We start from the raw sequence: 12945 nt of genomic DNA, 5'->3' as shown, positions 1-12945 counted from the left end.
GAAAATGATGCAACAATAGTACAGTACTCGCAAGATAGTCTAGTCTAAATTCTGTTTACAACTTGTCAGCTATTAAAATAGGCACATTCCGTGTCCTCCAGTTGTATTAGCAAGTATCCTGACATCGGATGAAGATTCAGGCGGAACGAATCGTCCTCCTACACCACCACAGGTATATATGGACCTTAATCAGAGCCCTATAACTTGTATATTTTCCAAGTATCATATCTTATCCATGACTATATAAATAATCATTCCAAATGGCCACATCCACGCCGACCTACCGTATTGCATCTATCCCCGGCGATGGCATCGGGCCCGAAGTCGTCGATGCCACCATCCAAGTCATCAAGAAGCTCGCCCAGACTCTGGGAAGCTTCCATGTCGACTTCACGCACATTCCATGGGGCACCCAGTACTACAAGCAACATGGCTGCTATGTATGGGAAAATCACCTGGACACTCTCCGCCAGTTCGATGCGACCCTGTTCGGATCCGTGGGCGATCCTGGTATGTTCAATTCATCCATCTCGTACCATAGCCACCCAGCTAACCTGGACAATTCAGACGTTCCGGATCACATCTCCCTTTGGGGTCTACTACTAGCAATCCGGGGTCCGCTCCAGCTCTATGCCAACGTGCGTCCTGTGCGCACGTTCCCGGGCACCAAGTGTCCTCTGACGACGGCCAAGGACGGGATTGACTGGGTTCTTGTGCGAGAGAACTCCGAGGGCGAGTATTCCGGCCAAGGGGGTCGCAGTCACGTCGGACAGGAATGGGAGGTCGCAACAGAGGTGGCGATGTTCACGCGCGTAGCCATCAAGCGTATCATGCGGTTCGCCTTTGAAACGGCGCGGTCGCGGCCACGCAAACACCTGACGGTCGTCACGAAGAGCAATTCGATGCGCAATGGCATGGTCCTCTGGGACCAGGTAGCGGACGAAGTATCCCGCGACTTCCCCGATATCACTTGGGATAAGATGCTAGTGGATGCGATGACGATCCGCATGGTATCGAGCCCGCAGTCGTTGGATACCATTGTCGGAACCAACCTGCACATGGACATCCTGTCAGATTTGGCAGCCGCGCTAGCGGGTTCAATTGGCGTGGCACCGTCAAGTAATTTAGATCCGACGCGGCAGAACCCGTCCCTCTTTGAGCCAGTGCACGGTAGTGCGTTCGACATCACGGGGAAGGGCATAGCTAATCCAGTTGCGACGTTCTGGTCCGCGGCAGAGATGCTGTCATGGTTGGGGGAGAAAGCGGCAGCAAAGAAGTTTATGGATTGTGTGGAGAGGGTCTGTGCGGCTGGGGTTCTGACGCGAGACTTGGGAGGAAATGCCAACACGCAGGATGTCGTGGATGCAGTATGTCTTGAAATTGACGGTCTGAGTGTGTGACTTCGTATATATATATAGAACTAAATACGCGTTAACCACTACCTTTTCTCCCCTCAAATCAACCCAAATTCTTGTTGAAGACAGATCAATCAGTGAAGAAGTACAAGGCAAAAAAAAAAAAAAAAAAGGCGCAGCATAAAGGCTGTGGGAATGAATAAACACTTGGTAAAAGTGTAAAAAAGAATGACAAGAGTGGGATTCGAACCCACGCCATCTTACGATGAGTAGGAAACTCGTTGAGTTATTTGTTAAGGTGAACCTTAACCTACCGCCTTGGACCGCTCGGCCATCTTGCCAGTTGTTGAACAAAAGCCATAAATTTTGACATGATTAGCCTGATAGAGATAATCTGACTCACATCCCCTACGACTTCGACTTCAATTTCTTCCTGATCTGTTCTTCCCCTGCAGATGCTGTCTCTTCATTGAAGCTCCTCCTCGTGAGGCATCATGTTCCTATCGCGATGGAGCCCTCAGATCTTACCTCTGGCCCGCGCGAGATTGGTTCCCTGACCTCACAGTCTAACGACGAGAGCCAGTTCGTCGGCAGCTCCAGCGGGGTGTTCTTCATTAACACTGTTCGGCAAGCGTTCTCGCAAAACCTGGATCAGCTGGGTGGTGCTTCCTCAGCACAGGGTTTCCCCCAGCCGGAAGACACTCTTTTGGGCAGCGATGCATCGCCTCACGAGAAGTGTTCCGCCCCGTCCTCCGCCAAAGTATCCCCCTCGGTGACGGATTCTCACTCATCCCGATGTCAATGGGAATACGATCCCACCGTGGCAGCAGTCTTGGGCATCGCACCGCCGGTGGATACAGCCCGCCAGCTCATGATGGTATACTTCAAAGTCTGGCATCCCCTGTTTCCCTTTCTCCACGGACCGACTTTCCTGCAGGCCATGGAGCTGCTTTATTCAGATGGGAATCAGGACGTCGCCGCTCCACCTTCCCTGGAGCATCGGAGCGCCTGTTGGACTGCAATCTTCCAGTGTGTGTTCAATCTGGCCAGTCATTTACATCCAGATATCCATCTTCCGCCGGAGTCCCGCATCGGATCTCCCAGTAGCATGCACGCATTGCTCGGTACGCTGACCAGTAGAAATGATCTCCCTTCGCTGCAGGCATTACTTGCCTCGCAACTGTACCTCGTGGCCAAGATGTCACTCCGCACAGCATCCACTGTGGGTGGCTGCATGCTGCGGTCCATGCTGCATGCAGGTCTCCACCGCTGTCCATTCCGGTACAGGGAGCTCTCCTCGCATGATCGCCAATTACGCAAGAGGATATTCTGGTCTGCTTACGCTATCGACCGTTATCTCAGCCAGGCGCTCGGTTTGCCACTCGGTATCCAAGATTCTGACATCGATGTTTGTGCTCCGGGCCTCCATGAGGTCCACACCCCTGGCACATACAGTCGGGAATGGCCATCCTTCCTGCCCCCTTCACGGGACCATCACGCAGGAAACAGTCCCATGAGCCCATTGACCGAAAATCCCAATAGACCTCACACAATGGAGGACTCGGATTCCCAACGAGGCAAAAGAGAGCTCGCATTCGCTAGCTACGTCGAATCTGGCAAGCTCACGGGTCAGGCGTTAGAGCTTTTCCACAAATCCATCCTCGTCCGTTCTGTCCGACGAAGCTCCGTCCTCTTCCTCGTCACCGACGTCCACAAATGGTGGAACAGTCTCTCCATCGACCTACAAGGAGTCGCTGCAACGTCCCCCACTTCAGAATCACCATTCAACTTTGGTCCCTTCTTCACCGTCCTCTACCAACATCTCATCCTCCTCATTAAACGACCATCCCTCTCCTTGAGCCCTTCAACCCCTGAGTTCGGTTCTGCCCTGCAAACCTGCATCGGCGCTGCCAGAGAAATCCTCGCCGCATTAAAAACTCAGGTCGATGCCGGGCAGGCTCTCTTCTGGCCCGGTTTCTTATCCGCTGCGTGGATGGCTGGTCTGGTCCTTGCCTTTGCCTGCCAGTTACGCCAATATGTCATAGCCAAGGCATCTCAGTACGTACTACATATTCCACCCCTCTATCCCCCACCTACTCGGCTACAGAACCAGCTCTATCCAGTCTAATTAATCCAACTAACCCCCTCCAGGGAAATAACCAAATGTCTCGACTTCCTCCACTTAATGTCCACACAATGGGAAACAGCCAAACACTGCCATCGAGCACTTACTCTCCTGTTACAAAACATCCGTCACCAATTTTCCACCGACCCCATTACTCGCCCCTCACTCTTACAGACCCTAATAAGTCCCCACGACCAATCCCATCCTGCCAACCACAATATCACCACGGAGAGTCGCAAACGACGGAGACCCGTCCCCTTCTCCCCTGCAATAATAGGGGATACTTCTCTCCGTCCGGAAACAGGCGTGCCACCTTCTACACCGAATCTGCGCCACGAGAGCACTGCTCGGAACGGCGGGGTGGGATTGTCGGATACTCCGTCTGTCCAGGAAAATCATGTCTGTCCGATGGACAGCCATTGTCCTCTCCATACTGCTGGCGGGAGCAGCAGGATGGGACGCGATTTTCGAGTTGACGTTGACTGTCAAGACCAGGATCGACTCTTTTTTCCGGATGAGGTAGTGATGGAGCTTGATTCGAATATGGCGGATTTGCTCCAGGGCTCGAATTTCGACGACCTGGTTCATATGTTTGGGCAGCAGTACCCGAGTTTTTGACCTAGCTAGACCATATTTTTGGATATTCTTGTACATGTGCTATCTGGACCAATTATCTATCCTATATCCACGAACATCGTCATATTACGGACTACAGTAAACAGAATCTGGAAAATATCCCTGAGGAAGTCATAAGTCTATATTACACTCGTCTCAAATAAGAAAGATACGAGGTAGGTAGAATGGCGGGACAGGAAGAGAAAAGACATCACAACTTCCTCCCTCTCGTGACATAAAACCTAGAAAATAAAAAAATGGAAACGAAAACACCGTGACATCCGAATAACTTTTTGTCTCCGATCCCAATGAAATTCCGGTTTTCCACAGCTTTCCACCGCATCCATCATGCGATCATCCACACTGTATTATCACAACGTGGTTGCCAATAGCTCTGGACACATAAGGGACAAGGCGTGAAGATATGGAGATCCAGAAAACCGCGTGTCGCTCACGAGGTACAGGCAAGTGACACCGCTAACAAAGAACATTTTGGAAACCGACGGATATCAGGACCAGGAGGGGAAGCAATAAGCTAAGGGAGATAGGAGAGAAGTGAGAAATAAGAGAAAAAAAAAAATCGTTAATTCGATCAAGGGGATAGTAGGTCATCAAAAATAGAAGGCGAATCAAAAACTCCTTATGAGACTGCAGGGGGGAAGTCTACCACGCATCAAGCATAGAGATCCATCATCTACGACTTGTTTTCTTCAGTAGAGGTCTCCTTGGCAGCCTCCTTGGGCTTGCCAGGCTCTCCGGCCGTCTCACCCTCACCACCCTTGTTCTTCATGTACTCGTCATAAACGCTCAAAGCCTCATCAACCTTGGCACGCAGGGCCTCCTCGTCGTCAAGCCTAGGAAAAAGTAGATTGTTAGCACTTGATTCTACAATGGGTTTTCCAAATTAAAACTATATGGGAAGGGAACTCACAGGCTAAGCAGTTCAGTATTGTCCATCTCCAAAAGCATACCAGTAATCTTGCCAGCCAACTCAGGCTGCTGGGCTTGGATCTTGGGATACAGGGCCTCACCCAGCATCTGCTTCTGCTGAGCGGGAGGAGCTGAAGCAAGAGCCTGGTTGCTAAGGCTACCGGAAACAGCCTCCTCTCCACGGCTAACAGCGGGCTGAGAAGCATTTTGTCCACGGCCACCCTGGCCAGGGCGACCCATCTGACCTTGCTGAAGGGGCACACTGCCACGGCCCTGCCCATAACCAGGACCACGCATTCCCTGACCCATGTTGGGCATGCCGGGGACCTGGCCACGACCGCCAGCGCCACGTCCGAATTGAACCTGGGCCATAGCCTGAGGGTAACCCATACCGTTAGGCAGGCCACCGGGGCCCTGCATACCCATGGGGATACCCTGGGCGAAGTTGGGGGGCATCTGTTGGTTGGGACCCATGCCACGTCCGCCCTGCTGGCCAGGGAAAGGACCAGGGTATTGACCGGGGCGTCCACCTGGGATGCCGGCCATCACCATACCGGGCTGGGGAGGGAAAGCCATGCCACCACGCTGGCCGCCCCCGGGAATAAAGCCCTGCTGACCAGGACCGTAGAAAACAGCGGGCTGCATGTACTTCACACCGTTAGCATGGCTGAATCAACGACCGTTGCGACACAAAAAAATAAAATAAAAATAATAAAAAAAAAGAACTTACAGGCTGGGGCATCCCAGCGGCGGCAGCGGCCTGCTGCTGCCTGATAGTGTTGCGAGCCTGAATGCTAGCCTCGAGCTGACTTCTGCGAACATCCTTCCGCTGGGCGAGGGCCACGTAGAGAGGCTTGCCGTTGACCATGCGCTGGTTCATCTCAGTCACGGCCTTGGAGGCTTCATCGGGGCTGCTGAAGCAAACAAAACCGAAGCCCTTGCTCTTTCCAAGAAGCTTCTTCTCGCCCTTCTTGGTGTCCTTATCGCTATCCTCGGAGGCCTCCTTGGGCTTCTCCTCGGACTTTTCGGCCTCGGAAGACTCGGCCTTCTCGTTCTCCTTGTTGGCCTCCTTCTCCTTCTCGGAATCGGGAGAGGATGAACGCTCAATGTTGCTATCACGCATGATCTTTGCGGAAGTGATGGTGCCGTAGGAGCCAAACAGCTCCCGCAGCTTCTCATCATCAATGTCGTCCGTCAGGTTCTTCACGTAGAGGTTGACACCCTGGTACTTAGAGGCCTTCTCCAGACGAGCAGCCTCGTACTGCTTCCGCAGTTCCTCCTCACGCTCGTGCTTCTTCTGGGCACGGCCCACGTAGAGTTTCTGGGTGCGGACATCCTTGTCGTTCATCTCCTCGACGGCGGCCTGCGCGCTGTCGTGGGTCGAGAAGTTGACGAAACCGAAGCCACGGCTCTTACCGTCCGGGTCACGGCTTAGGGTGGCCGAGGTAATCTCACCGTACTTCTCGAAGAGCTTACGGAACTCGTCATCGGTAACGTCAGGGTCAATATTTTTGATGTAGACGTTGGTGAAGTTGGCCTTCATCTCCTCGAACTTGCTCTGGCGATCCTTCTTGGAGATATGGTGGCCGACGAACACCTTCTTGTCGTTCAGCAGCATGCCGTTGACGTGCTTGATAGCATTGTTGGCAGCCTCAGCGGTCTCGTAGTGGACGAAGCCGTATCCCTTGGAGTTGCCGAACTCATCCTGGGCGACCTTGCAGCTCAGAATGTTGCCGAAGGCGGCAAAGGTGTCATGAAGGGCCTTGTTGTCGATCGCATTGTCCAGATTCTTGATGAAGACATTGCCCTGGCCGGTCTTTCGCAGAGCAGGGTCACGCTGAGACCACATGATACGGCAGGGCTTGCCCTTGATCAGGGTGTAGTTCAGATCCTCCAGAGCGCGCTCACCATCGGCGGTGTTGTTGTAGTTGACGTAGGCGTAACCCAGAGAGCGTCTGGTAACGGCGTCGCGGCAAACACGGATGGAAGCGACTTGACCAATGGAGGAGAACAACTCGTAGAGCATTGCCTCGGTCACAGAGGGGTCTAGTTCACCGACATAGAGCGAGGCCGAGTGGGGTTGATTATTGTTGGGGGTAGAAGAAGTGTTTTCAACCGCTGTGGCCTCGGAAGGAGCACTGGAGGCAGCAGGGGCGCTGCCGGCCTCAGGAGTGCCATTGACGGCATTGTCGGCGACAGGAGTAGTAGCAGCGTCGGCAGACATTTTGATATTTTATCTGTAATTTGGGTTTTCTGGAGATTTTCTTTTTCTTTCTATTAGAATGCACGAGGATATTAGCACAGGATGAACTTTAAGAGGAGTGGGATGAAGGGAAGATAAGTGAGGGGGAACGAAGAAAGAGAGAAGAGACATGAGAAAAAAAATAAAAAAAAGATCGCCTTCCCACTTCGGTCGCTTCGACAAGAAGCAGGCACGAGATTAAAGGGCAGTGTAGCGCAGGACAGTAAGGAAGAACAGAATAGAGGCTGTTGACGTGGAGATGGATGGATCTCGCAACAGTCGCATGGCAGCCAACACAACGTGGATTTCAACAAGCCACAGAAAAAGCAATACGCGCGATCGACGAGCGAACCAAGTTTCCGACGGCAAGCACAATCGTAGACGAGGGAATGGAAGGGGAAGAAGAGCTGATGATGAGACGCGATCATGAGGGATGGGCAGCGGCACAGAAAAGAAAATCTTCTACACGCACACACAAAGTGGGAAAGAATCAAATCAAGCAAGTATGAAGAACTTGGCTTGACAACGGGTCTTTTTCTAGTTTTCCGGTTTTTTTTGGATATTTTTCCGATAGTTTTCGAAAAAAGAGGATGTAGAAAGGGAATGAGAAGAAAAAAGGATGTGCTGGAGAGAGCAGCAAGAAAGGGTTTTGGGGGAGAAGAAGGGAAGAAAAGGCGGTTTTTTTTTTTGGCTCGAAAAATCAAAGACTGACGCCGCCTTTTTTTTTTTTTTTTCCCTCCTCTTCCTCTGGAAATTCAAAGGAATTTTTACTTTGAGGGTGTGGTTTTGCGGGTTCTTATTGGTGTACTTATACCTACTAGTTCTGACTCAGTTAGACTGTCTCGCTGCTTTAAGGGCTGGAGCGGCAAATCACGGGACCGGGTCATGTGTATAGATAGGGCTTATCAATATCTTCATTATCACTGAAAGGGAAAGAAAGACAGAGATCCTATATCGAATCCATTCACAGAGAATCTCAATCAAGCTATAACTCCCCAAAGGCACCTCAGCTATGCAACCCATAGGGGCCCATTCTAAATTAATCCATGTCCAGAGCCATCCCTCCCATATTCATTCATGTATGTACCTATCTATGTACCACAATCACCCACCACACCAGATTCAGCTTAGATCAAATCCCGCTCCAGAATTAACGGCATAGAGGAGTTTCTCTCGCAGCATGGTGGCGCTCGTGTAGCGGGGCAGTTTCAGTAGATTCACGCAAGTACTGGTGCTGGGGAGTCGTTCCTGGTCCTCACTGGAGTCCCGGATGCTAAACCGGGGATGGAGATGACCAAATCCCAGCAGCGGCGCTCGGGGGGTCGATGTCACAAACCGCAATACCTTTTGCCGCTCCTCGTTCGTCATCTGCTCCATGACTTCCCAGAACAGCTGCACAGTCGGGTGTTCTTCCTTATCGTCGCCGATCGTGTACACACCTCCATAAAGTGTGTTGCGTCGCAGGTCCGCCACGTCAATGTCTCCCGATTCACCGCTCACCAGAGTCTGCAGCTCCGACTGGTTGAACATGGACAGCCACGATGGTTGGATGACTTGTCCCAGTCCTTGGAGGAAGGCATTGGTTTGTAGAGCTGGCTGCACCTGCAGGCGGTACCGCGCAATGTAGGAAATGTACACCAGTCGGTTTTGGTTCGTCACGGGGATCTCGGATCCATGAGTCTTCAAATCTCGCGTGATCGTGCGACTGGTCGAGTCGGGTAGAGGAATGGTATCGCTGACCGTAAAATTCAAAGCGAAGTCCTCCACCTCTCCTGGGTAGTTTTTCAATTGTAACTGCAAAAGTATATCGGGTCAGCCATCCTCCCCGGACAGGCAAGTCATTCTTGTAGCCTACTCACCAATCCCTGGTAGAGTCCCTGGTCAAGATCCTTGAGGTCGTTAAGATTTGCGCGGTATGCCGTTTCCCTTTGTGCCGAGCCCGTGCCACCGGTTAAGGCCCATTTCAACAGGAAGAACGGAGCGAAATTCACATCTACTAATATCCCCTCGTACATACACTTTCCAATGACCCGTCCGAGAAACTCATACCGTCGAAGTAAATCGCGGACCTGATCATTCCATTTTGCACTGTTTTCAACAAGTCCGGCCCGCCGCAAGAGCTCCCTCCGTTGCTCAACAGCAGCTGGGTTGGGATAGAGCAGGTGCTGGTCGTTCTCTTCAAACAAGGTTAGCTCGCTTGTGGACTTGAACGCCTCGTTGGTAACGCTCGTGAGGAATTCCTTTGTCACCCCACCGCCGTCGATGCCCGCTTCCGCTGTGTTGAATTTGTCAATAAAGGTAATCTGGATCGGCTCCTTCAGGCCCTCGCCTAGCTCATAAAACTGCTCGAAGGCGTCTTCAAACACGCTCTCGCGGCGAATATTTGCATGATGCCGGCTCAAGATATCGTGCACTGCAGGAAGCCCGTCGATCATACGCCCCATCGACGCTTGAGCTACAGACAGGCGCCAGGTGTCCGGGTCAACGAACCCCCGTCGCCTGCGCATTTGGTCTCTAAGGATAAACTCACGAAATACTTGGACTCTGGTCGTAAAAGGGATAAAGAAAGGCATGTTTCTCAGAATCTCCAGTCTAGGGGCTACTGCCTCGAGCTGTTTCCTCCGCGCAGCCTGAAGCTGGCGCCGTCTCAGGGTTTCGATTTGGCGAGTCTGCTGGGCGCGGCCGGTACCGATCAGCCCTGAGTAAGGTTCGTTGTAAGGATCGTCCATCAAAACGTCCTGCTCCTCGTCATCCTCGTCATTCTGGAGCTGATGCCTGTTTTCTTCTTCTGCAACAACGGCAGGTATGAAGCCTTCCATGTCGAAGCGGTTTGTCATCAGCCAATGTCCATCGGGAAGAAACTTGCGTCTCGAATCACGCTCGTGGATCATTCTCAGAAGGCCTGTAACAAGGCCCTTGAAATAATCGAGAGGAATTCCAGTCACCCCCGCTAGACCTTTCTCCTTATTCTTCATCTCCAGATCCCTGACACTGGTGATAGAATCCGAAGGGGGAAGCAAAGAATTGAAGTAGCTGCGGATGCCTCCCGTGTCCTGAGCTGGCTCACTCTCGTTCAAATCCGCCGAATTCCAGTACAAAGTGAACGCAAGGTTCTTGAGGAAGACTGTCATGTCTTTGACATCAGCTAGTGGCAATGCACTCTCCTTGGTCCAAGACACTCGTGTGTTCGAAGATGCGGTAAACGACGACTCGCTCGAAAAGAACTCTTCATCGTCCATCACTTTCAAGACAAAGGTATACAGCTCTAAAAAAAGGAGAATAATAGTCCACTCTTCGTCCCTCGCGCTCTGAGATATGGTTGACGCGCTGGAGCCTTTTATGTCCTCGGCCGGTTTCAACAAAGATAAGACCTTTGTCGAGTCGTGGCTGATTACTCTGAATATCCTGCTGGATCTAGACGCATGCCAAAAGTACTTGATCGCCGGTATTCTGGAGCCTGGATGAGCTGCCACTTGGTCACTTGCACTGGCTGATCCCAGGTATAGCCACATACGGATGTCGTCTCCTCGTCGAGGAAATACTCTTAGGAGAGTCAGTGCGTAAGTGGCAAGAACCTTAGCCCCTCGCGACGCGTCCGACTGTTCATCTGCCAGGTCACCCTGCGACAGATGTGTAGATTGAAGCTGCGAGAGAAGGCCGGTAATGCTAGTTTGGTTAACAAGACTGACAAGCTGCTCCTTGATAAAAGGGGGTAATGGGGTTCTCTGAGGCGAATCGTCGAGATCGGAAATATCGTCAAAGTCCAAGCGTCGCGAAATATGCACTGCTGCGGAATTCAACAATTCCGAAACTACCTTGACAAAGCCGGGCTCTGGCGCCTGGAGAGTGGCATGACTTCCCAGGGCGAACCGATGAAAGAAAATGAAATAAGCAAGTAACCAAAGGCGACACTCTATATCCTCAGAACTCGGAGAACGCTCTCTGAGTAGCGACTGCAAAGGTCCCAAAACCGACGTCAGCAATTTATAGTTAATATTGTTCGCCAAGCCGTCGAGCGATACCAGATACGTCGGGAGGTCAGGGGTCGTAAGATAGCTTCTGGCAAACCACTCGTACGCAGTCAAAGTCTCCGATGTAATCGGTTGGAGCAAGGCAAGCACGCTTTGAACAAGATCGGCGGACGATAAGTTGCACCTATCGGACAGAACCTCTATGTTCTTCGTGAGATGCGTCATGACAGCGTAATATTCCCCAGCAAACCGTGCCATCTCTTTAGGTATTAAACCGGTTAAGAATGTCAGAAGTTTTAGCAGAGGATGTATGGCAAATGCTGGCACTGTTGATGATGTAGCTGAATAGAGCACGCGAAGAGTCAGGCGAGCAAGTCGCTTCAGCGGTGTCATCCATTCTCCCTCGGTGGCAATTGTCGGCACCTCATGCCATGTTTTCTGAAAAGCCGCCGAGAAGAGCACAAGACGGACTACATCCCCGCTATTCCGCGGCTCCAGGAACTGAGTCAATAGTCGTAGTTGTGACCAGCATTCGGCAGCCGTTCCATACGCACACGGGATAGGCGTGCCACTATCCGAACGCTTCGCCAGCTCGTCAAAGGAGAGGTCCGCATTCACCCTCTGCGTCTCAGTGGCATCCCATTCTGCTCGCCACACCCCCCGTGTTATCTTCCTGCTCCGATAACCCCGCCATGTCCGCTGTACAACTCGACTCGCGCTTAGGCGCTCTCTCTCCTGCTGTCTCAAAATCCGCTCCTGCTGCGCGATGGCGAGTGTATTCTGCGGGCCCGAACCATGGGGGTTTTGTCGTCCGGAGGGAAATGCGGCGAAAGGGTTTGTATTGCGCCCTCCGAGATTAACTTGCCGGGGACGGCGGGAGTTTCCCGTGAATGACTGGAACATAGTTTCGTCGTTTCGCTTGGGATTCAGAAGATGTTGAAAGAAAAGACCTTAACCACGGGCTGAAAAGGTCACAGCTAAAAGGAGGCAGTAGGACACCAGCGTCTCCATACCGCAAGCCAAGGATGGCAGCACTCGGGGATAGGTCGTTGATGGCGTTCGATGATGGAGGGAAGTTTGGGCTATGACATTTATGGCGACGGTACGTGCACGCACTCGGGCCGGGCTGGGCCGCTGCAGAGAGTCTTGTTGCCACGCACCAGACGCCACTGTGTTCACCAAGATAACTAACTAGTTGATGGAGTATTATAACTCATGAAGTATGAGAAATGCTGAACTAATCTTTTATTTTGCCTTACATGTCCTGCGGCTTTTCCCTTGCCTGTGTACGCTGCATGGGATAACCTGTTACTGAAAGGTATATTGTACGGCTACTCAGGATATACATATATAAACTCTAGAGTTGGCTGGCTAGATGTGACCAATTGATTTATCCTTTATTCAACTGATCTGGTATTTGAATGCCCCTATACGACACCTGGAATGAAATTGAACAAATAAAAGAAGAAAGGCTGAGATGCAAAGACCCAGAGAGACGCCTGAAAATCAGAAACAGGATCCAGAAATATGATGACGAAGATAGAGTTCCCCTAGGCAGTCGTGGGTCCCCAAAGAGAACTCCTCCACGAGTATAGAGCCCCCTTCAAGTCACCATCTCCGCCATATACTGTACATACATATCATACAAATAAAACGATGTGAGCCGAATCGATGACGGAGAGAAGGAGAATAATATTACCCTTTTCA

The 12945-nt window shown here is 51.6% G+C and overlaps 3 protein-coding genes across 3 annotated transcripts; 1 reads left to right on the top strand and 2 right to left on the bottom strand.

The window, feature by feature from the left end:
- Positions 1–260: 260 nt before the first annotated feature.
- ATNIH1004_004436 (uncharacterized protein) lies at positions 261–4098 on the top strand (the record flags this gene model as incomplete). Its single annotated transcript, XM_033569106.1, has 4 exons — positions 261–510; positions 568–1367; positions 1735–3413; positions 3507–4098. The coding sequence occupies 4 exons, from the start codon at positions 261–263 to the stop codon at positions 4096–4098; spliced, it is 3321 nt and encodes a 1106-aa protein (XP_033427912.1).
- A 691-nt stretch (positions 4099–4789) lies between these two features.
- pab1 (polyadenylate-binding protein) lies at positions 4790–7249 on the bottom strand (the record flags this gene model as incomplete). The annotated part of the gene is made up of 3 exons (XM_033569105.1): positions 4790–4949; positions 5027–5673; positions 5756–7249. The coding sequence occupies 3 exons, from the start codon at positions 7247–7249 to the stop codon at positions 4790–4792; spliced, it is 2301 nt and encodes a 766-aa protein (XP_033427911.1).
- Positions 7250–8389: 1140 nt separating this feature from the next.
- ATNIH1004_004434 (HECT-type E3 ubiquitin-protein ligase) lies at positions 8390–12141 on the bottom strand (the record flags this gene model as incomplete). The annotated part of the gene is made up of 2 exons (XM_033569104.1): positions 8390–9061; positions 9127–12141. 2 exons carry the CDS (start codon positions 12139–12141, stop codon positions 8390–8392), a joined length of 3687 nt encoding a protein of 1228 aa, XP_033427910.1.
- Between the last annotated feature and the right edge of the window lie 804 nt (positions 12142–12945).

Source organism: Aspergillus tanneri, assembly GCF_003426965.1.
Source record: "Aspergillus tanneri strain NIH1004 chromosome Unknown AapTan_3_pilon_pilon_pilon, whole genome shotgun sequence".
NCBI lineage: Eukaryota > Fungi > Ascomycota > Eurotiomycetes > Eurotiales > Aspergillaceae > Aspergillus > Aspergillus tanneri.
Note: the sequence above shows the minus strand (reverse complement) of the source record. Positions and strands in the feature narration are given on the sequence as shown.